The 27,742-nt window shown below is 42.0% G+C and overlaps 1 protein-coding gene across 1 annotated transcript in view; it reads left to right on the top strand.

Annotated features, from left to right (window-relative positions):
- The first annotated feature begins 5,607 nt into the window (after window positions 1-5,607).
- The window catches only part of gpr158a (G protein-coupled receptor 158a), a 79,891-nt gene continuing 57,756 nt past the window's right edge, over window positions 5,608-27,742 (top strand). The window contains exons 1-2 of the mRNA XM_030078774.1: window positions 5,608-6,941; window positions 20,349-20,454. Coding sequence (XP_029934634.1) covers window positions 6,064-6,941; window positions 20,349-20,454 — 984 coding nt within the window. The 5' untranslated portion in view covers window positions 5,608-6,063. The remainder of the gene's footprint in view (window positions 6,942-20,348; window positions 20,455-27,742) is intronic.

Raw genomic sequence — 27,742 nt, 5'->3', positions numbered from 1 at the left:
CAACTGCTGAGCAGCGTTCATGATAAACAGACACTGTGGCCACTGAATGGCACTGTTGGACGGATCATCTGATATTATATATGATCAAGCTGTCATCAACCAAACTAAGGGTCAATTCACTTTCAGACTTAAGAATTAAAATGTGATCTGAAACTGAACTTCCTGTAACGATAACTGGGTGTTTAGTCTCAAAAATATGGACTAAATCTAAATCCTATTTATTATTATTGTTGTTGTTGTTGTTGTTGTTGTTGTTTTAGCAAAATATTTGAATTTTTTGAAGTTGTTAAACATTTATCCAGCCTTGTCAACACCACAGAACATTTCAGATTCATGTTATAAGCCAAATTTGCTACATGCCTATAATATATGTAGTAAAGTGTTCATTTTATAGTCTTTTGTAACTGATTACTGACCTACTAACTAGAAATATTTATCTTGACATGTGCTTGTACACTGATAATAATCACTGTACCATTATGATGAAACACAAACAAACAATCAAAACAAAAACAACAAAAAAAAAAACATTAAAATATTTTGGAAAGAAAACAGTTCACAGACCAAGTCAGCCCTTCTATGTTCTGTCCAGCTTTGGTCTACATAGATGTTACTTTTGTCACCACAATGGCAAACTATTTGGGAAAGTCTTTGCTGGTCATTTTGTGGTATGGGACATTAAAATCCTTTCTTACTGTGCCTTTAATTTGGAAAAAAAAAGTGATCCTGTTTTTGAAAGGTTACTAAAACAGCCAATCTTTCAAATGTCATATTATTTGACATTTTGTACAAATAAGGTGCATGACTATTTTGAGTTTCCAAGAATTAGTGTTGGAGATATTAATCTGGCACAGACATCCTCCACCATCACCACCCGTGCTGCCAATTTGGGACCACACGCTTTAACATTTATCAGTCTTAAGTCTGATTTTCTTTCTGGGCTGTATTTTTGTCTGCGCACCAGCACCACCATCATATTCTTTTTCTGTATCTACCACATCACCTTGTTTGGAGCCTCTCTGGCTCCAAATGGAAAGAGAGAGGGAAGAAATGGACTCCAGCTGACCTGTATGACAATTCCAGTGCAGAAAAGCCTCTAAAATGTTAAAATGCTCCAAAGGATGCAGGATGTGCTGTTTGGAACATAAAACACCCGAGGGCACAGGCATGCTGGCTGAGAACAAGCACAAAGACTCCGGTGCACATTAGAGAAATGCCACAGCACAGCATTTAAGAAGTGCACAGATCCTGATTACCAACAACAGCCTAAATACAGTTAGCTATAGCAATGCAAGGAGCATCCCTGAATTCATGCTGTCATATTTGATTATTAGTGAGCCAAGATCCCAAATGGCCAGAAAAAAAAAATGGCATCTATTTTTGGCATCTGTTTTTTTGATGTTTACCGACACACAGCCTCTATTCCTGTGACTCTGACTGAAAAAGCAAATTGACAAAATAGATTTTTTTTTTTTCTCAGTGGGGCAGCTCCCTCTCTCAGCACCTTGAGTGACCTGTAGTGCTGAAGCAATTAAGCTGATCACCTGAAAATGAATTGATAATTCTGATAAATCATCATTTTAGTAATTTATCAGGTAAAAATCCCAAATATCTGCTCTTCCCAGCCTCACGAAGATTACAAAGATGTGATGAGTTATTTACTTTTCTCAATTTATATCATTATTATAGCATTAATACTTTGGGTTTCTTTGGCTGCTGGTAAGGCCAAGGAAACAATTTGAAGACATCACTGTCTTCTGATGAGCATTTGTTATTATTTTGACACTTGTAGACTAAATGATTAATCCATCAATCCAAAAAAAAATGATCAATAGATTAACTGATGATGAAAGTAGTCATTAGATGCAGCCCTAGTAATAATATATTAATAATTAGTAGCATAGTAATACATAGTTTATCGACTAGGCATTTTAGGTCACGCACAATTTTATCAAATTTCCATTTCCTTAAAATGGAAACACTAGTGGAAGCTTGTGAGGTCTTTTACCATGCAGATATTAAGATTTCAGGATAGGACTATATCAGCCAGGCTCGGCTGCTCCTGTAGGCTCGTCAACAAATCCAGTAGGTCTTCAGCCCTGGTTCGACCAACCCCGGTGTCCCAGCATGCAGGCCGACTCCCAGCTCTGTCACCCTCCGTCACGCCTGTCTTCCCTCACCCTCCCCCATGGACAAGATGCCTGTAGCCCACACAGCGTGACGTGACATGGCCCTGCACCCAGGAGAGAGAGAGAGAGAGAGAGAGAGAGAGAGAAGAAGAAGAAGAAGAGAAAAGAAGACAACCTGAGGCGGTGAGCTAATAGGAGAGAGAGAGAAAGGCTGATGGATTTGCGAAAGGGTAGAGAAATAGATCGAGTCCCCCCCCCCCTCCATCGCTTAATAAAACCCTTATCCTTCAATGTAGTTTGCTTGACTAACACAGATGAAAGAGCCGCAGCATGCTTCAGCTATAAATGAGTTTATTGATTGGAAACATGTCTACGTTGAAGGGAAGGCATGACTGAATTTTCACAGTGCAAACAGGCGCTGTAGGTTTGGGATACTGGTTGCACAGTTTTGTCTGAGATTTCTGATTTACTTTGCTTCCAAAAGACTATACAGCATACTGCTGAGGATAACAGCACACGTCTCATTGGTATGGACTAGCTTGCTTGGCGCAGTGCTAGAGGAGAAGTCTAAAGGGCATTTGTAAGATTTAAATACTGTGGGGGAAACCCAGGAATGCACTGGCCAGGGAACTATATTTATTAGCAACAGGCTCCCGGGTCAGAGGGAGTAAAATGATGCCACCTCAAGAGATTTGTCAAACTGAAGGATTTTATTCTCAAAGTGAAGTGAATGGTCCATCTACATGGGAATGCCTGTGAGTATGTGTGGGTGTGTGGGTGTTTCTAAGGAAAGGAAAGGGAAATAAATAAATGAACCAGTGCAATAAACATAATATACCATCTAGATGAATTACTAAAATAAGACAAGGGTAAATTAAATAGAATTATACTAAGCAGAACATTATTGCACAGTTAACTCCAATAATTATAATTAACTGGTAGACATAATAAAACCACAAGCAGTGTGCATGTGAGATGGAGATGGAGATGTTTAACCAGCAGCAAGTACTCAACAGGACACTAACCAATCACAAGGTGTGTGGATGCTGCAGGCACACCTGGTGACCCCACCTCTAAATGCTGATTGGTTGGGGGCAGTGGGGCTCCCCACTCACCTGGCTCACATGTTTGTAAACCAGACTTGCCCACACCTAAAGCTGACTATAAAAGCCCCTAATACTAAACCTGTGGGCGAGTCCTGAACAAATACATTATATTTACATTGGTTGTTTTACTGTAGAGCATAATGTTGCTGAAATGCAAAAGCTGATTTAAATCTATATTGCTCCATAAATGTTTGAGTTTAAAAGTAGCATAGAACCCGAATGCAGACAGTAAAGCCAAGACTGAGGTGATCCAAATGATTTAGATTTGGATGTCAGAGAATACTGTTAGCTGTCCTGGGAACATATAATGTGCCTATATTCTTTTATTCACTATCTATAAATGGACATATCTAACATATATCATATTTTAAGACCAAGAGAGAGCATTTCATTTTACATAAAGCTAAACCAAATGAAGGCATACATATTGCTTTTTTTCATGCACAGCTGGATAATATTAAACTGTATGAAAACCATACTACAGGGCTGAGACAAAGTAGTGTCTAGTGTTATGACAATAACTTCCTTCACCAATAAAAACACCTTGGGGCACCTGAAATTTAGGCTGTTTCTGGTGCCTCGGGTATTCTTTGTCTTTTCCTTTATAGTCAAAGACTTTTGCTCCTGCTATACAAATCCTTTGAAAGAAAATCCACACCAAACAAAATTGACCTCTTCTGAAATGTAGCCATAATCTCGAATAAAGAAAAACACTATAATCCATGATGTAATACAGAAACAAGCTTGGAGCTCCTCCAGTGACAATTAATTGGAGTCCAACTTTATGAGCACAGTGACAGTGGCCTACACAGAGAGATTTTCCAGGGAGGTGAACACATTTGCATCAGAACCGTTACCTCTGGTATAAAACAGGCCTGATGCTCATTTGGGTGTAAAAGCTCCGACAAACATTATATTTTCTTAGAAAGTTGTGTCCACTTCAGGTCAACCTTGAGTTCAGTCTCCTGATTGCAGATTAGAGTCTTGGGTTTTCAGATTTCGAACAGTCTTGTTTGTGATTATTAAATGAACTCAACAGAGTCTGTTTGTGATCTGCACTCACTTTTACAAATTAGAAAATTAAATTAGAAATTTTTCACTCAAATTCCCACAGACACATATATTACTAGACATTTTAGTAGCTGCCTGAAGTATAGGATTATCATAGTGCGCTTCATGTATAAGGAGATGACATTTAACTATAAGACGAAGGCCACATTACTGTATCATGCCTACAAATCACTTATGCTTCAAAAACACACATAAGAAGGGTATGCTCCTCTTAGCATTCTTAAGACAAGCACAAAAAATGTCAATGAAGTGGGGTAAATCAGCTTGCTTGCAATGCATTTTCACATATTTTATGTATTTTAAGCAACAAATAGCCTATCAATATCTTGGAGAGCATATCTTGGATCACTCCAATTATATGCAGATCCTGTTGCTTGATTTAAAAAAAAAAATGGTGAAGCAAGGCCTTAACATGAGTAAGTGTTTTGTTAAGATGGGAAATTTGCAGAATATAGTGCATGCAAGTCTGTATGTATTGTTTATATTTTGCCTCATAATCCTTAGGCCTAACACACTAAATGCATAACTGCATAAAAAAAATCGCATCATCAGGATGAGATTTCCGCGTCTTCTTTTTCTTTAAATCACAGTAAAGCAGATTATCACAGCACCATGTCTTGGCTGTTAACAACTGGTTTTAAATATTAATGCGCCAACCGGAAATAACCACTCTTTCACCGGCATTTACGTGACGCTGAGAGCCACGTTGTTTAGCTTACTGCCCAGAGATTACATTGCTAAGACATTTAATTATCACAGATTAACAACAAAACCTTCCTTGAGGATTTGTTGGTATTTTGGGTTTATTTAACTTTCTGTGCGCCGACAAGAAATAAGACTGGCGATGCTGTGGGTTATTTTTAGATTAGCCGAGAGAGGGATTGATTGGTTAATTTTCATCTCCCAGCGCTTTTTTCAGCACCGGACAGCTCCTTCACCGCTCCACCAAACGCTGCGCCTGATTGACAGAAGAAGCGACCAAACGCTGATCAAGGGCACTTCGGGAGCCCTATGAGATGATGAAGGAGACGGGCTTAAGAGCGCACGGCCCCCGATGCGTCCTCTCCATGGTTTTACTTACTGCTTGTTGTGGTCGGAAGAGGGCGGAGTGCGTTTGTCATCCAAGTGTGAAGTAGCTGCCTGACTCGGTGCCTCCAACAAAAAAAAAAAAAAAAAAAAGGAAGAAGAAGAATCCCCCCTCCTCCTCCTCTTCCTCCTCCTCCTCCTCCTACACCTCCTCCCTCCTCGTTTTGATTCAGTCTATGTAGCCTACACGCATTACAGGCTGGGGAGGACGTCCACCGCGCAGCAAAGCCAAGACAGTTTCTTGGCTTGTGCAGCCTACCAGACGAAAACACACACACGCACACACACATACACACACACAGAAAGAGAAAGAGAGAGAGAAGGAAAGAAGAGAGAGTGAAAGAGAGAGAGAGAGAGAGAGAGAGACGAGAGGGAGAGGTGGGGGAAACAGCTGCAAGCGGATACTCAACATCAACAAGCTGTATGTGACATCTGTAAAGAGGAATAAGGGATTTGCACAAGAGGGGATTTTCCTTACGTGCCCCCTCCTCCTCCTCCTCCTTATTTTCAAGAACAGAGGCGTGGAGCTGGCAAGAATATCCTACAAGTGGCGAAGTGATGGTTTAGCACAGAAATTTGCCAGATTTTACAGTTAGGCTACGTCCGCCTGCCGCCACTGTATTCAGAGCAGCAACCCTCAAACATCTGTGGACGCTTTTCTGTCGGAGGAGATGGCTGTGTTCCGGCTGTCGCTGCTGTTGCAAGTGGGATTTGTCATCGGATCAAACCATGAATATGCGGAATGGTCAGCGCACGGGAAAGATATCAGTGCACAGGAGCCGATGTACGGGGCTCAAACGCATCACCGGCGGCTGGCGCACCTCCATGCGTCTCATCCGCCGAGGGAGACGACGGAGCTGCCGCAGAAAATCGGGGAGCATCTCCCCAGGGTGGTCACGGCGTTTCTGCACACGGGGGACTCGACCACCTTAAAACACGCCAACTGCTCGCGGCGATACGAGCTCACCTCTCTGCGGGGAAGGTCACACGCAACCCCGCATTACTCCATGAGCAGCGTGCTGGATACGGTGGTGCACGCCACAAACTTCCTAAACATGATCTTGCAAGCCAACAGGTCCAGGGAGCAGAGTCTCCGCCTAGACATAGAGTGGTACCATGCCCTCGTCAGGAGTATACTGGAGGGGGACTCCAAGATCCAACGGGCGGTAGTCACTTTCCACACGGACCCATCCGCTGCGGGGCCCTCGGTGCTTCTCCAGGCCACCAGGGCCGGCGGAGAGATCGTCCTCCAAGACCTCTCCAGCGTGGCCCACCACCATCTGCACAACCGCACGGCGGACAACGAGTGGTACCACGACGTCAAAGACAGGAAGAAGAAGCCCAATTTCCAGAGGAGGGTGCTGAGCCAAGATTTCAAGTCAGTGGACAATTCTTTGAAAAGAGGGGAGAGTTTCATCCCAGACAAGACTCACATCAAATGGTCTGCGCCCTACCTGGAGTGTGAAAACGGGAATTTTGTCCCCCGTTGGCTTTTGACCTTATCAGCAGCTTTCTATGGCCTGAAGCCCAACATGGCCCCAGAATTCAGGTAGGCCTGTGAACAGAGACATGGTCACTTTTAACTTTGAGCCAGTAATCAGTGTTGTGTTGGTAAAAGCGGAGCTGGGTAAGCTGTGACAGCAGGTTTGTTATGTGCACCACCAGCAGCCACCAACAGAAATAAAATCACCTCAACTCTAGTTGCAGCAAAGCACTGGATTGTGCCAGGCTGCCCTTAAAAGACCCCATCCTTCAAGTGCTTCAAGTTACACCAGCTCGATGCCACTCACTTGTATTTATAGCCTGCTATGAAACTATAAATTTATGACAAAAAGATCATTTTATTGGGTTTATCTCCCAGCACATTCCTAAATCACCTATATCCATTAATCAAAGCATCTGGATTTTAAATGTAAGACTGGATAAGGTATGTTAAGGTGAGAATACTGTCTGTCTGTCTGTCTCTCTCTCCCCCCCAACATCCATACACCACAGATTCCCACCGGCCTCCTCTTGTTATTCTAAGGGGTTTTCTTCTCTCCTCCAGTCTGACAAGGCGCCGGGATGCTAAAAATAACCCTGGATGTTACTGGATGTAGCAATGGTGGAAACCTCTGGCTACAGGCCTAATTCATTTTTTCAAACTCGCTCACCTCCTTTCACTAGTCACAAAATGTGTGCCCTTTCTTCCCCTCCTTTAAGGGATGCTGCTAAAGCCGTGATGAGTCAGAACCTGACCGAGATGATAGACAGACAGACAGTCTCAAAGGTGCAGCCCAAACAGCAGATGAAGACATGCCGAAATATATCTGATGGGTTTTTTTTTGTTGTTGTTTGTTTGTTTTTTCTTTGTGTAATTCATACCCTAAAGCCACGTCTTCTTAATCTGCCATGTTTATGACAGCGTCCTAATATGCACTGGAACAGTCAAGTTGAGGCTTCACAGGATTCTGACCGACATCTTCGCAATGAATATTTAATCCAGATCGCAAGTTGTGTGTGCTGCCTTCAATGAATCTTTAATTAATACACTCAAGTCGCTCACAGGCAGGCAGGGATTGCAAATGAGTCAAAACCTATAGTGATTATGCTGTAATAGACAACCACATGGTTTTTGTCCTGCCCCAAAGCCTCTCAGATGGGCTTCTCCCTCTCGACAGTTTGAGTCGTACTAAAGCCACTGACTAGTGAATCAACCTGTGCACCCATCTTGAGGCTGGGTCTCTTTGCAAAAACTCCGGTAAATGCCACATTTTCAACATGAAGTCACAACTAGGTGAATGATTTGCTTGGGCAGTTTCACATCCTTCCAAAACAAAACCTCATTATTATTTATGATTAATTCTAGATTGCCCGGAGAGGCACTTCCAAAAAAAAAAAAAAAAAAAAAAAAAAAAAATGCCAGTGAAACGGAAAAGCAGTTTTATTGCCAGTTTAACTTATTTGATGGAAGTCTAACGTCCTTAGTCAGTGCAGCTTCAGCATTAAAAGTAATAAAATACCTCAGTGCTTTGGGTAACAGGAGAGCAATATCCATTCATAAATTCCTCGTCAGATCAGTCGAATCCTGCACCTTACGCCTAATGGAATAATAGGGACACATCGACGCTGTCACATTTTGTTTTCTAGTTTATCATCTCTCCAAGTCACCACCAAGCACGGCGTTTTCTTTTGCGTCTGCTCTTGCCTCTTGCCCTTTTCCCATGCAGGGTTCCTCGCTGACACCCGAGTTTGTTTCTTGATCACTGCTGTTTCAAACGCTGATATCAAAGTAGCCGGCGACTCATCCTTCACCCTTCCTCTGCCTCAGCACCTGGCAGATAAGCAAGAGGGAAGGGGGGGGGGGGTGTCGGCTAATATAGCAGCCTCAGACATCAGCTCTCCTCCGTTTCCCCTCCAGATGAATACACAATCAATACAACAATGAATTAATAATGAAAGATGTAGAACAACAACCCTGCATGGGCCATCTTGATTCCAGCCTTTTAATGCTCCAGTCACTTCCTGTTTGGAGTGCGATGGTATTGCCTGTCCTCCCCGAAGCAGGTCGCCTCATTGTGAACTTTATGCATTTAGATGTAGAGAAATGCATACGTCTCTGTTAGCTTCCCCCCCCCCCCCCCCCCCCCCCCCCCCCCCAGTGTGTTTTCACGTTTCTCCATTTTGTTTGCTGAATGCACAGGTGCAAAACAACGAGTAAACCTTCTCCCATGCTGTGGTTCTTGTTAGAGCGGGAGTGTATAGGCATGTTTGTGGTGGATCGACCTGTTGTTTCAGCGAAGGTGTAAGAAATCACACCTCTCACACTTCAGCTCTCCTCTCCTCGACTGTCTCTTCAGCTGCAGCAGAGCCACAGGGGAGGCAGTTTAGACCACACAGAGAGGACGGGCTGTTTTCAGCTTGTGTGCGTGTGTGTGTGTGTGTGTGCACATGCACGTGGCGGTGTGTAATTGTGTACATGCCTCTGTTGGAGTCAGAAACATTTTTCAGGAGGGTAGGTGCAGCTCTAATTGGCAAATCACTCTTACTTTGAGCCACACTCGCGCACACAGACGCAAAAATGCACATACCCACATGCAGGCACGTACACACACACAAACACACAAATGTGCAAAAGCCTGTTTGAACACATGCACAAGGTGAAAATAAGCTAGAGAAAGACAGACAGGGAGTGAGAGTGAGAGAGCCACTGATGTATGAAGGGAAGGGCTGAGAGGATGAGCTGTGTGGCTAAAACACACACACCGTAGTTCAAACTCTCAGACCTTTCCCAACAGGCCTTAATTGCTTTGAGGCTGAAACTCGGGAAGTTGCAGCAGCAAATAATAAGGCAAACTAATTGAAACTATCTCACAAGTGCACCCAAATGTTAAAGAATATATATATATAAATATGTGTATATATATTTTTTAGTATTTTTCTCCAAAGGCCAAACAGGTTCTAATTAGGCAGTAGAATCCTCTCAGTTTCTGCTCGGCTTTGCTTCCCTGTCTTGCAGCACATGCAGTGTGGGGGTGGGGGGCTGATGTGGGACATTCAGTCGTCTTTCTGGGCGGGAGGCCTCGAGCGGAGGGAGGTGCCAGCATCTGCTTAGATGGACACCATCCAAAAACAGACAGGGAGGAAACCCCACAATGCCCACGGCTAAAAGCAGTAGTGTGCCACTAAGCTGAGATGAAAAGATAGCAATGAAAAAGTTTGTATCTGACAGCAAAACCATATCAGAGACTGGGAGTCCAGCTAGGGTTTGACTGATTTATAAGTTTTCCTGATATATCGGGCCAGTCTGCCTTTTTATTATTATTATTATTAGACATCATCATGTCTATGTCTATGTCATGTGTATTTTATTTACTAGCTCTTTAAAAAAAACATCTTGTTTGACAGCATCTCACTTATCTTTTTATTTTGCATTTGCAATATTCTTTCTTCATTTTGTTTATTGGTTCTTTCAAAAGAAAGGAAGCAAAAACCTCAAACAACAAAGAAGAGGGGGGGCTGTCTTATATTGAGAAAATCCATTAGCAGCTCAGAGGTGCGAGGCTATCCATTTAAAAGCCAACTTTTATTTCTGTAACATTAAGATCGTGATGTTTCAGACCAAAGGGAGCCTCAGCAGACACACCTGAGAATGACACAGCTAATATAGACAAATGGCATCGCGTACTACCCAGGTGGTGATCATTAGGATAATTAAGAAGCCTATTGGATGACTGGCAAAGGAATTCAAACTCCTCATTGGCCACCTGTGTTTCTTATGTGATGAAAGTCCCTTTAAACTGAAACATCACTAAAAGAAAAAAATATCGGCTTTCAAATTGAGAGTGTGGCACCTTTGAACTGGAAAAGAGCTTTTCATTTTGTGTATTAAAACATTTCATCAAACAACAGATTTACTCCAGTAATAGTTTCTAGAAATCTTTAAATTTAAAGGTATTAGATAGGAATATAAATATTAATTAACAAAAAAAAAAAAAAAAAAAAAAACATTAGTTCAGAGCAGCTCCAGCTTTCTGTTTTTTTTTTTTTTTTTTTTTTTTTTTTTGCTTTCTTACCGGATGAAGATGTGAGAAAGCTGAAGTCATCATTGCATGTGAACCGACACTTGGTTGTGAGGTTTTTCACAGAGCGCAACCTGAAGTGTTTGGGGGGGGGGGGGGTTAAGGATCCCTAAGGTGCTCCTTCTCTCTATATTGACGTCACTGGGACTCCGCTGCTCAGTAAGGTGGCTCGTCAATACGCCGCCTTCAGCCAGTAAATGTCAGCGTTTCAAGAATGCCAACTGCCCAGGCTCTCTGGAATCAATACAGTGTAGCTCTAAAGAGATATTATGATGCTAATGATATCACTAATGATGGGAATAATCCCGGTGATTTTGTTCATATTAATCATAGACCAGATGCTGATGTCATTCAGATGCCCCTCTGAGGATTATAAATCTGTAATGTCCTCAGGTTTATCCACTTGTAATCTGATTTGAGAGAAACAGAGCCAGGGTATGAGAGAGGAGGCCTCGGCGCTGAGGTTTCTGACTGCTGAGAGCATTTTGTTGGGATCCTACGCAGATTTGGGAAGGTATTTTGGAAGCTCTTGAAAAGTTTGAAGTAGGAAAGGCCTGGACAAGCGTACGAAAAAAAAAAACAGTTCAATCACAACACTTGCATGCACTTTTTATGAAGCTGTAGACCCAGTGTCATTTTACAAACTGAAATATACACTGACACACAAAATATTAGGAACACTTCTGCTCAGGAAGTACACGCATGATGTGAATAAAGTCAAAGCCATTATCTGTTATTGATTTACCGTATCGAATTATTACCAGTCTCAAAGGCAATATGGAGAAAGACAAGCAGATGAGATTTTTAAGCACTGAGACAATTGAAATCTGCAAAGAAAGGCAGATTTGAGATTATAATCCGAATGTACTGTATATTGTATATTTAGTTACAATATTTTTCTATACATTTTGCTATAATATTCCATACAGGGATCAATATAGTGTCATTTTATCTATATTTTGAAAAGGAAAATGGATGGGACCCCAAATCAGGATCATGTTGGTGGTGAATATTGGTTATTGCATGAATGCTTGTGAGGTATAATTATGTATGTTTAAGATTTTGTGGGATGGTAGAAATACCGAGGACTAAATACGGATCACGACATAACTTTCAGTGGTTTTCATTCCAAGTTAAACATCAACTGCTCCGCTCTGATAGGGCCTGTCAGTAGCTACAGTAAACAGCTATCTCCTCACAACTGTCACTTTTGCTTTTGTCAACAGGTCAAAATATTGAACAATCCTTAGACTTGATGTTATGTTATGCAGAAGACAGTTGCAATGACAGGGATGTCAAGAGCTCAGAACAACGAAAATGGCGACATTCGCTTTATTTGACAGCGGCGTTGCCGTGGGCGTCCCGTCTTTTTTGATGGCCAGCGACAGAACTCAATAAAGTGACCCGGGTCGCTCTGAGACGTTGGTAGGCAGGCAGCATCCTGCCCAGCGGCTAGATTCACATTAGCTTCTGTTCGTCCTGTCAGCCTAATGCGTTTCCATCACATAAGAGACATTTTCCTTGGGAAGCCTGCACAGTTCTGGCATTGTGATCGTTCTTTGACATAATGCATGAACCGCGCTGCTCTAAAAGGATGGCTGTGTGTTTTTGTCAAGACGCTGGGCCAGGGGGAAATCTGTGTGCAAGTCCAGGCATGCAGCTCTTCTGGCTACATGGATATGTTTAAAAGATAGTGTCGGACTTATGCTGATTTTTGCATCCCTGCTTTGTATCCCATGCATTCCCCCCTCCCCAAATTTGGTAGATATGTACATATTTAGTTCAGTATCATCGAGCTGCGGGAACACAAGCTGCAAGATTAGCACATCCACAGTTTCACACCAAGAGTTTTCAACCAACTACAGTTTTAGACACTTTTAAAGTGGTAAGAGATGGTAAAGTTTAGGGCAGGCATATATATATATATAAATATATATATATTTATTAAGTAAGGATCTAGGCCTGTTGTAAATAATTTGCCTGCCTCAGTGCCATTATCAATTCTGTATGAAAATAAAACTGTGCTGGTTCTCCAAATATCCCATGTATGAAATGTGACTGGATGCATACATATGAGACAAATTTGTGGAGTGGATACATTCCCGGGAAGGGATTACAGCTTTTTGAAAATTTGTGGCAATTGTCTAGGTTGCCCCTCTGCTTTACCACTATTTCTGGTTGACCTGCACCAAGTCCGAAAAGTCAGAGATACCACGTCTTTGTTCTCTTCCTTCAGAAGAAAGCTTTTTTTTTTTTTTTTTTGTCCAGTATGAAACACTTCCATAGGCTTGAAACATGGAGAAGCTAGATAAGCTGTCACAGTAAACACTGAAAATGTTTATCGCGCTTTCATCAACAACGTTTACATGCACAAAATACCAGAAAAGACAATATTCCTAACAAGCTGTTGACATTGCTATTGTAGATTAATATTCCTCTAATACTTCTGTTCTGGGCTTTTCTTTTGTTAATGTATCTCTACCGGAGCCTTGCAAACTGTTGGCTAGTTGGTTTGTTGACAATGGTGTGTTGCAAACCGCAGTAAAAACCCAAACTGAGACTCATATTCTGCATGCGCTGTATACATGATCACACAATGCTCCGAATTCAAAATATTAAAACGGAATATACTATTTACATGACCCCTATCAAATTAGGAATATTGTCATGTTCGGAATAATGACGAAACACTTTGCTTTCCACCTCGAAGGCTCAAAACATGCCACTGACAAACTTTATTTTCATATCCATGTCTTTTTATTATGATCATCTTCGTATCTTGGTTAACAGCATTTAAAATCAAGAGAGGTTTGTCAACACTGAGTTTGCATTTTTAAAAACATAAATGTGAATTTAAACTAGGCTTAGGTAACAGTCAGTTGGCTGCAGGGTTGCCAATTCCGCGTTTTTTTCCGCCAAATTGGGCTACTTTTTAAGTGTTGCCGCGGGTAACAAATTTTGTCCGTGGGTTGGGCTTGGGCAGACATGAATAAAGATTCATATTTTGAATGACCCAATGTTTATACCCAAATCCTGTCAAACTGACTGCGGGCCAGATCAGCATATAAACTATCCACATATGTCACCTGCTCCACAGACAAATAATATGCCAATGCTGTGTGAGGCCACTCAGCACATGACCAATCACATCATCAGCACCACTCAGCTGAAGTAAGGTATCCCATATTATATTTTAAGTTCTGATATACTGTAAATTAAATAGGTGAAAGAACTATTTCGGGAAATTGCCTTTAATGTTTATGGTGTTATTTTATGCAATTTTTTTGCAATTATAGCAATGCTGTTGGACTTTAAAAGCAACATATATGGATTTTTATGGGCATATTTTGAGTTCTGGTATTGGGCTGATTTTTGGGCCCTTTTTATATTATACCAGGTTGGGCGGGTTTTGAGTTGCTGTTTGGCTGCTTTTGTCTCACAGACCTGGCAACCCTGGTTGGCTGTAACCTTAAATGACACCGGTGTTCTCCTTTAAAGTAACTATTTGTCCACGTTCATCCCGGTGGTATCAATCTCATACCAAAACACACGAGCGCCCGCTTTGTCTTGTGAGCGATAGCTGCTAATAGAATAGAAGCTTGCTCAGCACTTCAGCTGGCATTAGGCATAATCCATTCAGTGTACTTTTTTTTTTTGGTTTGTTTTACCACAACATTGTGCCAAAGAAATGGATTTGCTATCAAATTAACCGTGAGAAAAAAATGAATCTCCCCTCATAGAAATTTCAGATGTCTTTTCAGTTTCACGCTCAGCTGAAATTCAGACTGTGGCACGGCTCTCTCTCTCTCTCTCTCTCTCTCTCTCTCTCTCTCTGCTCCACAGAGAGGCTAAATGGACTAATCAATCTCAGAGACCATTTTCTGGGGCTGAATAGAGACATACAGCTCAAAGCATATAGGCCTAACGTTCAGTATTCATTTATGAATACATCAAAGCCTGACTTGTAATAAAGAGGGCACATCGAGGTCGTAGTCGCGAGCATGTTTTAATGAATATCTTTTTTTGTAGGCCATAAGCAATTACGTCGATATATCCACAGCGATGAGGGGTTACATCAGCCAACTCCATAATGCCGGGGCTAACTTTAGCACTGTCGTGTGTCTGACTGGTGCATCAGAAAGAGCAGGGCCCCGGTCGGTGGGATGACCCTCCTTTCTCTAGCGTGGCCTTTAAACCCACAAAGAATGAAAGATGAAAAGCGAGAGCACTCTGTTTCCTGGGGCACCACTATCTCCCGCTCTCTCTGATAGTCCCGTCTTTTTTTTTTTTTTTTTTTTTTTTACCCAAAGGGCCCGATGGCCACCATGATGCCTCTGCCGACGTTTGCCACGCTCAGATTCCTCCGCAACTTGGTATTCGCTCCACGCCTCGGTTTTGAAAGCTCGTCTTTAGACACGTGGAGGCTTCAGACGGCATGCTCTTTTTTTGATGAGCTATTTTATGTGCCATATGGCCACGTTGGCTGTGATGCTAAAGATTGCCTGGAGAGTTAGGAGTGGGGGGGCGGAAAATAAAAGCGGCGGAAGAAAGGGGAAAGCAGACAATATGTTCTTATGCGGGCTCAAGCTTAACCCAAGCAAACGCTAACGTGTGTGTATGTGTGCGTGTGTGTCAGCGGGCATCATGTAAAGGAGTATTGTGTTTGTGTGTTCCTGCCTTATTACATAACTGGGGTTCTTTTTCAGCAAAACAACCACCAGTGCATTGGAGTACAGTGAGGTCAGTTAGCCCCAAGGCAAGACCGTAGCAGCGGTTATTAATAACAGCGGCACAGGCGAGGAGAGCGCTGCACTCACCCTGCGTCCACTGGGAGCCTGCTGTAGTAAACTGGTTCCTACACACCTGGAGAACATGCCACACCAGCAAAATCTGTGTATGCACGTGTGTGTCTCTGTGTGCAGCTACGAGAAAGCGAGAGAGGTGCAGAGCGAGAGAATAGATGTCCAATCTTACAAAATATGGCACCATTTTCCCTAAGGCACTGTTGTCTTGGACTCGGATGTATTTTTTTCAGTGTATGCATCTCGTTGTGGGCCTATGTCTGTTTAGCCTGGCTGCAAGACAAATTTCCCAATTGGGACAATAAAGTGACTGATTTATTGATAGCGCTCCTATTTTGACGTCTCGTGAGCAGTTGTGATTGTGAGATGTAAGTGGCCTCGCTGAAGCTGGGCCTAGTTTACATGTTTCCTTGTTTCGTTGTGCAACTTCCAGCCAATCAGCAATGACCTCCGCTGCACTTGGGGTCAGTTCTGCATGTGACGTCTTGTTTCTTGTTGATACAGTTGAGTTTCTCCAGGTTGTGCTCTTTTCTTTGTCTGTTTAGCCATGGCGGCTACAGCTGCTCATGCTAACTACCCGGTTCTTTTTCTATTTATTCCAAACAAAACGCCGCTGCTGCTGCTGCTGCTGCTGCTGCTGCTGCTGCTGCCATAATGTAAAATGCATCACTTCCTGTGCAACAGAGGAGTTTTCCCCGGGAAAGCTCCGCCAGTTGTGAAAAGAAAATGTGAAAGCTTTCATGAACTGGATATAGACTGAATCCCATTCTGTTTTATCAGTTGGTGAAAGACTAGAGTAGACATTTATTCATTAGCTGCACAGGGGGAGCCTCTCTACAAGAACTCGGCTCTGGGGTTTGTTTGTTTATGCATTTGTGTGTAGCATTTTTATAGTATGCAGTGTTTAGGGAAATTATGTATGCACTATTTAGGCGGCGCAGAGCCCTGGAGCCCTGCAGCAGGGAAATATAGCATGCACTCGTACACCAGGCAGTATGGCAGAAGTCAAACAAGCATCCACCAACTGGAGGCTTGTGTGCTGTGCATTCATATACGAGAGGCAGCTTGTTATTTTATAAGTGTCGTGGCTAAATCAATGCATCAATTAAATATTTTCTTCAGTAATAGTCTTACTTACGATAACGCTTTGCTCCGCACTTTGGTGCTGATAGGTGCGATTTTCTTTGCAATAAATTATGTTAATAATTAACAGCTTATTTTCCTCATGTGCATTAATCAAGCGAGTCTGAGAGACAGGCAGATAATCCAAGCAGCAACACCTGCACCTGGAGTAAAAATAAACAAGGTGACAAGATATTAAATCATGAATGTGCTGTGCTGCTTAAATCCCTAAAGCTCTCCACAAATAAGGCGTTTCCGCATTGGTGTCGTCATGCCAGCACAGGAAGGGGCATTTTTCCCTTATGTTTTGTGTGCTGTGGTTTGGTTCAGAAGGCACCCAAACATATTTGGTCTGTCTTTCAAAGGCACTGGCAGAGGCATTGTCACTACCTCTGCCAATGGAGCTGGATAGGGGCTTATGTTTTTCACCCCATTCCATCTGTTTGTCTGTTTCTCTGATAGCAGAATGTCTCATCAAGTTATGAATGGATTTATACAAAACTTTGCGGAAAAAAAAAAAAAAAAACTTTTCACACCAAAAAGGGCCCATTGTTTCTCATCAAAAGCCATAAAAGTTCTGAATGGACTCTCACATCACCATCCGACTTTGTGAGCCTATCAGCAGACGTGTGAAGAGGCAAAACCTCTTTTACTGGCCCAGTCAAACAGCATGGGTGCACCACAGAGCTCATTTCCACTTTAGACTCACCCATCCTGCTAATTTTTCTCCAAAATATGTCACAGTTGTAAATAAGCAGCTATGGTGACCAGTGAACAAATACAATATGCTGTTGCAATAATTATCTTAAATGCTTGAAAGTGCATTTCAGGTCAAAAAAATGTGTGCATCTCCTTATGTGAAACACACTGGTAATCATGCATGGAGGAAATTATTGATTTTTTTGAGGAAAATTCAACTATTGCAATTGCACAGCATTGGTGGAGGTCTGAGCGTGACTGAGTGCCATTTCCTTGCAGAGGTGACAGGCAACCAGCGTGCACGGCCACTCAGTCACGTGATGGAAAACCAGAGGGCACAGTAGGCCTCATATGACCACAGCCACTTAGACAATGTGAAAATCTTTAAGTCCGTTTCTTGTGCTCAATCTGCAGAGACAGAGGAGAGAGGTGTGAAGAGCATTGCTCATTGAAGAGCATATTTCAGGTACTAACTATCCCCCATTAGTGTCTTGCCAAGACCACTAAGGACTATTTAACAAAGTGGCACCAGGGGCAAAATGCATTAATAATATAAATCATAGCCCTGTAATTGAAACCTTATTAACCCATCATCGCTAGTCAAACATTGTAAAGGAGGAAATCCAAGCTGAAAAAGAAATCAAACAGGAATCCTGTAGTTCAGCCAAGATATTTCAACCCAGGCGAGAGACAAATCCTGACGCTGCTTCATTTGATCGGGAATAGGTGATCAGTTTTGTTGGTCACACTGCTCACGGTGTATTTATGGAGACGTGGAAGAGTCTTTTGTTTGATGCAACCAGGCAGATCCCCTTGAATGTCAGAGCTAAAACAAACCTCCCAAAAGCCAAAGGTTGTGACAAAGTCAGACGCTAATTCATTATCCGTGACACAGCTGCAGGTTTCGTCTGTTGGTTCAGCAGATGAGTCTCCTGATTATTTGGCGTCTCACTTTGAAGGAGAGCAGTGTGTGTTATTTTCCTAACGATTGAACTGTCTGCCGTTATATAAAGTGAATTCTGTATCACGTGTTAGTGCGATATTTGCATTATATACGTGTGATTGTCCCTCTGCGCACAGGTTTTCTTTTCTGTTTGCATCAGTGTCACTACCGTGCAACTAGTGTGTGTGTGCGTGTATGTGTGTGTGTGTGTGTGTGAGTGAGAGAGAGCAGGGGAGAAAGTCAGCCAGTATGAACGTGCAGAAAGCTGGTTTAGCGGAATGTCACTCAGGGCCTCGCAATCTCTGACAATCTCTGACTTTCACTTGTGTTTCACTATCAGGTCATCATGAAACGCATTCTCCGATAATAATTCTGTGGATTCTTCCTCTGGAACAAAGCGCTGACACTGTTTGAAGTGAAAACAGATTTTCCGGCAGCGCTCAGCCTTTCGGCCCGATTCCATGCCGCCGCCTGCCGGAAGGGTTAAACCTCCGCATGTGGCGAGGAGGACGCGAAGAGACCGACTGCTGGAGTGTCAGGGGTCCTTGTTGAACCGTGCATGTCTGAACTGTGCTGCGTTGTGTTTAGTAATCTATAAAGCAAACAGCAAATAGGAAATCAAACACGGCTCTGCAACTGGATCAGCTCTGGAATCGGAGTGGCAGATATATATATTGCTTGTATTGTATTGTATATTGCTTGTTTTGATGGTATAAACATGGATAGATCACCAGCGTTTCTTTAGTGATGTGGCTATTAACTAGGATAGACATAGGCCAGCACAGTCGGTGGCTGACATATTATAAATCCGTGGCAGCTGTCAATCATAACGTTTCAGCTGGCCAAACCTTAGCTGGGACTTTTTATGACTTTTTGTGATTTCGTTTTCTGCTTGTCCATCCCTCCGTCCGTCTCATTCCCATGAGTGCAATATCTCAGGAATCCCTTTGGGGAATTTCATCAAATTTGGCATGAACATCCATTTGGATTCAGCGATGAACTGATTACATTTTGGTGGTCGGAAGTGTAAGTTCGAGGTCATCATGACTTTTTTTTGGCCATAACTCAAGAATCCATATACTAATTATGAGTTCAGTTTCACATAAATGTGTAATAGGATGAAATGAAGAAGGTCAAATGGCAACTGGCCATTATTTGATGCTATAACTCACGTACATAAAGGGAGATTGTGACTATATTTTACTCTATGTGGTCAGATACCGAATTAATGACACTAGTCTTGAAACTGTCCACCTTGAAATTTGATTTGACCTTGAATTTGACTTTTTCCAGACTTTTTTAATCCGGACAGAAATGGAAGTACCCTGCAACTTGACTGGTTGACAGAGGCATACAACCACCAGCCTGTTTTTCCACTTATTTTTTCCTTTTTTTTTTCTTTCACTGTTGCCACTGCTGCGTGTTATATTTCATTAAGTGATGTATCTGGAGCGTACAGTGTTGTCTGTGAGGCTGACAGTCAGCTGAACTGTAGTAGAACGGATTCTGCTGTGAACAAGCTTCTTTAGTAATTGCCAGTGATGTGGTGTAAATCAATTTATCTAGTCCAATTCCAAGTGAGAACTAAATAACATGTTAGCTCTTCTAGGGTATTGGTTTTGTTTTTATCATCCTTTTTTTTTTAGTAATTAAACATTTGTTGATACATTGATTCAGCCCATAAAATTGAGCATCATTCTGTCATCGTAGGCCTTGTGCATTCATCTTCACAAAACGCTGACTTGATTCAGGTGTCACTTCCATCTGTCGACAGATCTCTCACTCTGTGATGAAACGCTCAGTGTTAATGGCGTCTCCGTCTCTTGCAGGGGCGTGGTGCGAGTGGACATTAACCTACAGGATGTTGATATCGACCAGTGCTCCACTGACGGCTGGTTTGCTGGAACCCATCGATGCAACCTGACCACTATGGAGGTGAGCTCGCCGAACGCACCGGCTAGACCAGGGATTGATTCGCTCCATAAAACTGCGTAGTAACCTACATGCTTTCAGTCACATCTCCAAGCCTGAAAGGCACTAAATGGAAAAGCACTGAATCAGGATGTCACATGTTAAATGGACAGTGATGTGATTTGGCTTCGCTGATGCTATTACACCCTGTGACTGCACCCTAAGTCTGTCTTTCAGTGTTTGCCCTGACTAGGCACTACCTTTTGAATGGAAAACTCGGGCTTGATTTATTCCGCATATATGAACCGTGTTACATTGCAAAAATGTCAATCTTCACATGTCATTTAATCTCATATTAGGTCTTAAAATCAGAATTTTCCTACAAAAAAACACAGCACTAGAGTTGCTCCCAGTGCAGATCAATGTTTTCCTTGGAGGATGTGACATTATCTTGCTAACACAAATCACCCTACTTATTTCAAGATAAACTTAATTGTTAATATTCGATTTGAATCCTTCAAATCTGTGAGACTGATTCAGAAGCAAGTGCCACAAACTTTTGTTAGTTCTGTTTACCAATGCATTTATGCTGATGATGAAGTTTTTAAAATTAGTGTTCGGATTTGACCAATAAATGATGCTGATATGGGACTTAATTAATTAACTTTTAAAAATAGATTGTAAAACCTGTAAGAAACTTTTTTTTTTTTTTTTACATTGCATTTATTCATTTAATTGTTAAATAATTTTCTAAATTAATTCCTCATTTAAACGCAGTAACATGTTCGTGACAGAATTTTATTAGTTTGGATATCAGTGGAAAGTTTCAGTGTCTTGTGAGGGTGTTAATAATTTTCCACCCTGATAAAAAAAAAAAAAAAGGAAAGAAACAAAATTTTTTTGCCATGAATGACACAAAATATCACTATTAGCCTTCAAAAAACCTCATAAGTGTCAGCATACCAGAGAACAAAAAGTAGCAGAAAACAAGAAAGAGAGTAGCTACCACATGAACTGACACGGCAGCCGGTAAACGCCGTGCTTCCTGCGAATCAGTGGCACCGCTGGAACGTGTCTCTGGCCAATCAGATCACTCGACTGATGCAGCTCCTTGTATCATGACTCATTCATTAGCGTTCCCCGGGTTTCGCATGACCTTTCATTTGCATGGTGCCCTCTCTTTTTCCCGAGCGCCGCCGTGCCCGGCCAGCAGCGAGCCTCTTTGGTCGATGTGCCCTAATGCCTCTAACCTGTCGTTTTAGTCCCGTCATTAAGAGTGATAGATTTCCAAGAGGTGCTGTAGATCAGACTGCTTCATAATACATGTGATGTAATGGATTGCAGTGAGCCTTCCTGAATAATTAATCACTCTCTTTGTCTGAGCACTTCCACCTCTCTATGGACAGTCAATGCCGGAGACATTTGCCAGAGTGTGTGCTTGTGTGTGCATGTGTGTGTGTGTGTGTGTGTGTTAGCTGGCCATCAGGAGAGAAATAGATTGTTGCTGGTATAGATTTTAGCTGGGTTTGCAAAATAATGATCTCTGTTTGCTTCAGTTAGTGTGCTTACAGTGCACAAGCGTGGCCGGCTCACAGCAGCATGATGAAAGCTGTTGTGGTCATTGCATGTTTATTGTTATGTTTATCACTGCCATATAAATAATGATAGATAGACAGACACATAGATATAGGTAGCTATAAGTTCATTATCATAATCACAACATGATAGTAGTCCCATGTGGGTGGGAATGACATCCGCTCACCTTTTTGCTCCGAGGTAAAACCGAGGTGATGTGGGGAGTGAACGCCTCTCCAGCCATCGGAGCTATGAATAGAAAACAGGATTGCAATGTAATCAAGTCTTGCAGGGCTGTGTGTGTGTGTGTGTGTGTGTGTGTGTGGTAATGTGATAAAAACAACATTGGGAGGGATGCCCCGCATTTGCAAACAGGGATTCATTTTGTGTTATTGCCCTTTTTTCCCCCCCATGTAGGCGTTTCCTCCGTGTGTGCAATATGTGATGTTTAATGGGTTTCTTTGGGCCCATTTGCAGTAAATAAGAAAGGCAATAAATTCCTCTCGGCGCAGATCAGGGTTTAAACTGCTATAAGATTAGAAAGCTGACAGTAGGTCAGACTAAATGAATACCTGGCTGGTAGAGGTTGCTTTAGCCGGTGCCAGTGCAGTTTATTTACATGGAGGTTTTTCACTGAAACAGAATAAATCACAAGATTGACTGTTGTGCATGCAGATGTCTGGCAGGATTTATGAATCCCACGGCCTCTGTGAATTTCTTTTATCAGCCACCCTCCTCTTTTTAGCAGTGTTTTAAGCAACACTATTCCAACAATTGAATTTGACAAAATGCAGTCGTTCCAGCCACCCGGCTCCCTGGCCTCCCCTCGCATCCTGCCTCTCAAGCTGCTGTTTGCCCAGCCAAGCATGCAGGCAGCCCAAACTCAGATGGAGGCAGATGCTATGGATGACTGATTCAGCAGGCAGCCAGAGAAGGCAAAAACAAAATGAGGACCGCACTGTTGACAAGAAAAATACAATAACCCAGCGGCGTCAAAAGCCCTATGGTTATTTGAAGGCAGACGATGCTATTTTAAAATCCAACAGTTTGAATGGGTTTATTTCTGTTGACTCATCTGGCCGTGCTTTCCTCGCTGATCATTCTCACAAAATACTACTTTTAGTGCTTTTTTCCCCCCATATTGCTGGTATTGACCCGAGTTATAGACAAGTGTAAGTGCCACCCCAAGTCAGTACGATGTCAGAGCCGTACTGGGATGTGAGTGTGTGTGTGAGTGTGTGTGTGTGTGTGTTTGTGATCCTTGCAAGCCTCTGTGCATGGCTGCCATGTGTTTATATCTGCTCAGTGAAAAGTCTCACACACGTGTTGTGTCTTTCAAGATAATGCAAACAGTAAAGGAGATAAAATAGATGGACTTTGTATTAAATGAATTGGTATTGATGTGTAAATGGTAAAAAAAAAAAATGTGCTGTTTTTCATAATGTGGTGAATCAGTTGTTTTTGGAAAGGGGCGTGTATCACCGAGAAATTACAGGAAGTTGCCTGTGTTGCCTGGGAAAATCAATCAGGCTACTTTGGCCAATGCCACAGTTTGCTGTCAAGGACAATATATGGCTGTCAATTTTATTATGAGCCCCTGGCTATGAACCAACGACTGCACGCATTAGGCTAAGAGTACATTTTATTTATATTGATGAAGGAGTCTTAGCTATTCATAGTGAAAATATATATAAGTCATTACCCGTGTCGCACAACGTGGAGCCGCTTTAAACAGGTAAAGCCTCGTAAAACATTTGTAAACACTGTAAGCCAGAAGATGACCCGACTTTCTGCCTAACAGGAGTTGCCATTTTTTCCTTCTTTTCTCTACCTCTCGTCTCTCACTAATGGCACTTCCATTAGTGTGTTCCACTGTTCTTCAAAAGTCTCGGACTTTGCCGCCCCGGGGGCTCCTTTCATACAAGAACATGGCTGTGGATGATGATGAATGTTTCAATCAATTAGCTTATTGCTCAGAACAAGTGGTGGGGCCCTGGGGGACCGTAGCCCGTGAAAGGCAGTGACACATAACCTGAATGATTACTCCAGCCGGTACGACAAGGACTCCGGGCGCCACGCAGTTTCTCGTCGAGAGCTGCTGAGTGGCCGTGGAGCCGAGGTTAGAAATCAACATTCATAGACGAGGAGATGATATTAAAAACATCAGCCGACGGATGAATTTTGATCAGACACATGATACATTATTAAAAGATCACTGATAAAATGCCTGTGGTGCAGCACCATCTGCTCCTCACACTTGGAAGAATGAGAAACAGGATTCTGACTTTGATATCAACACAAAGTTTAAAATCTAGCAACTTGACGCTGCTGCCGCGATGCCACCGCAAACGAGGAACACCATCAAGCGGCAGATTTGATTTGGAGCGCTTTATCACAAACAATTCTCCAGGGCTTTTGATTTCGGCTGGGGGAAATTCATCAACTCCATCAAGTTTTTGTGAAATAATTTCCACATTTGGCTCCTGGCTTCAGTTTGTCAACCAGTTTAGAGGAATCCTGTTCCACACATGGTGGACGATTTGATGCTGCCGCCATGTTTTTAGATGTTTGAACCCATTGGATTAGACTTAACTTCAGTCCGCTACTGAGAGCCAGACTGCAGCTCTGCTTACTTCAATCCATCCTCCTCTTCTTTATAATCTTCCTCTTCTTCAAACTATTCCATTCTACACATTTATGCATCCTCTAAATGTACTTTCCAGCATGCTCAAGACGTTATCTGATAGCACTGAACGGTTATCTTTTGCAACTATATTGAAGTATTAAGTACTGAAGTATTAAAATGTATTGCGACCACTTTTTTGAGGCCAACACCAACATCTTTGCACCCATGATGGATACAAATACTGATACCGATATGAAATTATGAAGTTTTGCAAGAATTGCAATACAAAGGTGCAAAACAGGTTAAGCGTTTCACACAACTATCTTTAGATTTCCAGAAATTGCAGTTCCCTAATCACTCGAATATTCACAGTAAGTAATAGTAGGCCTTAACAATATTGTATATTTCAGTTGATGTTGACTAATTGTGCCAAGTCAGTTTATAGATCAGTAATTGGGACACTAAAGATATGGCTATGGCTTCATAGATCCATACCAAAAAAATACAAAACATCCACACATACACAAAAAAAAATGTGTAGCACCAAACCACAGCATAGCAGTCAGCATTTGATAGTCTGGTGCTCTTTGATGTCGAAAAATTGCAGTGGATATTTCGGCTCTGTCTGTTGATCGCTGTAGTATCTTGACCTTGGTGCACAAGGTCGCCGCCGCCCGGTCCGCTATCATCTCAATCACACTGTGATTTCCCTGCCGTGTACCTTGTGCTGCTGAATTAATAACGCAATCAGTGTTAAACAACTCCTGCTGCCCTCCCGCTCTCTCTGCCCTCACCCTCTCTCTCTCTCTCTCTGTCTTTCTCTCTGTAAATAGCACACACACACACACACACACATGCATACACACACTACGACAGGGATCACAGAATCAGCTCCACAGTCCATTAACAGTAATCTTTCACACTGATTGAGCCAGTGTCTGTAAAAAAAAAAAAAAAAAAAAGCAACATAAAACAACTTGAAAGATGCTGACCCAAGCCGTGACCCAAAACCCCAGCTATTTATGTGACGCATTGTTTCTGTGTTTTACATCACATCATCTCCCGCGCCGCAATCTTTACTCGCAGCTGCCATTAGCGTATTGGCAGTTATGATAACGAGTCCTTCATCCGGGCAGCCTTGGACGGGCTGCAGGGGCATGAAATACATATATTCTGAGGTTGTCGTTTACTACAGTGAGGGCAGCAGGACGTATTGCGTGGGCGTCAGATATATCACTCCATCGTTTTAGTTAATTTGTACCTTCATTTTTTTTTTTTTTTTGCGCGCGCAATTAAATCAAATGTGCACTTTTTTTTTAAAGTGTGTGGCAGCTTCAGCAGATTTCACACCGATTTCACTCATTTGTTAAATGTATTTAAGTGCATTAGTTTATTTACTTTTTTAATTAGCCTGAAATTTTGCTGCATCGTCCAAAAAAAAAAAAAAAAAAAAAAAAAAAAAAAATGCTGAACGGGGTTTTTGATATTGTGTGATGGATGGAATTGTTACCTAAGGTGAAAAACTCAAAAGATGAGTCATCAATACACGTTAACTGCTGACAACATTCGCCCTGCAAGGCACTAGACTTTAGTAAGAAGCCACTTGCCTCGACGTCAACACACAGAGTGAAGGAAGCATTGCCCTCAGTGGATGAAGTCATTGCATGCACACACACACACACATGCACACACAGTAGCATGTTGTGGGGCATACGTTAATTCATTTTTTTCCCCTGTTGGATGGCCACTAGGGCTCAGTATTGCATTCACAGGCTGGCTTGAGATAGATAGATTGACAGTTGTTGTTGTTGTTGTTGTTATTGTTGTTTTTCAAGCAAATTATTCATTTAAAGGTAGTATTCCAGAGTTTTCTCATTGGATAGGTGTGTCAGCCTGCCTTAAAGAGCTGCTAACCCTAAGGAATTTCATTAGTATAGGTTTCAGTGGAGAAATTTTAGGGTCCCATCATGGTCTAAAAAGCTATTTCAGAGCTTTTCCACTCTGCATACTTCCATTTGTTTAGCATGAAAATAAAAAGAATATCAAAGATGGATCAAACTGAAATGTAGACGCCGCTTTCGAAAAGAGCATCACACACAGGATGATTTAAAAAAAAAAAAAAAAAAAAAAAAAAAACAACAACTATGAAGTGCATCAATTTAACAATTCATTCCTGCTTTTGTTGACTGTGCCTTCAGGGAAGACCCGCAAATTACCTTTCAAAGAGAGGGAGAAACGTGTTGTTCTCCACAATTATCTCACAATTACACTGACAGCTCGCACAAAGGCTGGCCTAAGACACTTGGAAATAGCTGCAGCCTCGCCTGTCACCGGCTGAATGTGAAATCAAAACCCCTCGGCTGCTCCGGCGTGATGTCATTGTTGTGATACAAGTGCTTTAGATTTGTTATACACACACCTCAGGATTTTCGAGCGCCGGCACGTCGGGTTTTTTGAGATTTCAGTGTTTTAAAGTTCAAGCTAATTAATATGAGAAGCACATTTTAGGCATTTAGCTGACACTCTCATCTTATAGTACAGTGAGCGTAATTGTAGAGTACGCTTTAATTCCTAGATCACAAACTTTGCAAGGAGCCAGTGGGAAAAAGTACAACAGTGAGAGACGCAGCGCCTTGTTAAAATGATCCAGGAGGCTTAGGTTTCCTGAATGTGCGATGAAGGAAGCAAAGAAATCAGAACAATGGAGAAAATGAACCGTTTTTTTCAAATATATATATATATTTATATCTCTCTCTGTAGATTTGTATAGAATTAGTAATACTAGATTTATTTAAGATGTAAAGACCAAACAATTAGAAAAGAGTTTTCAAAGCCTAAGGGTTTCATTGTATCATGGGTTGTCCACCATTTGAAAAATATGACACAATTCTCTGACAAAATGATTTGCGACTTAAAGCTGAAGCTCCAAGCGTAACATCTTCGAGAATGCAATCGTCTGTGTATGTTTTTCCATTAAATACCGAGCGTTAAACATCAGATAACATTCTCTCCCAAAAAGGTAAGTGAAACACTTGGAGCTTGGTCGTGTTCCCTGCCCACGGTGTTATGATATCATCAAAATATGTCTTCGTACTTGGCTGGGACTTGATT

Source organism: Myripristis murdjan, chromosome 20 (assembly GCF_902150065.1).
Source record: "Myripristis murdjan chromosome 20, fMyrMur1.1, whole genome shotgun sequence".
NCBI lineage: Eukaryota > Metazoa > Chordata > Actinopteri > Holocentriformes > Holocentridae > Myripristis > Myripristis murdjan.
The sequence above is the reverse complement of the archived record's forward strand: the minus strand, read 5'-3'. Positions and strand labels throughout refer to the sequence as shown.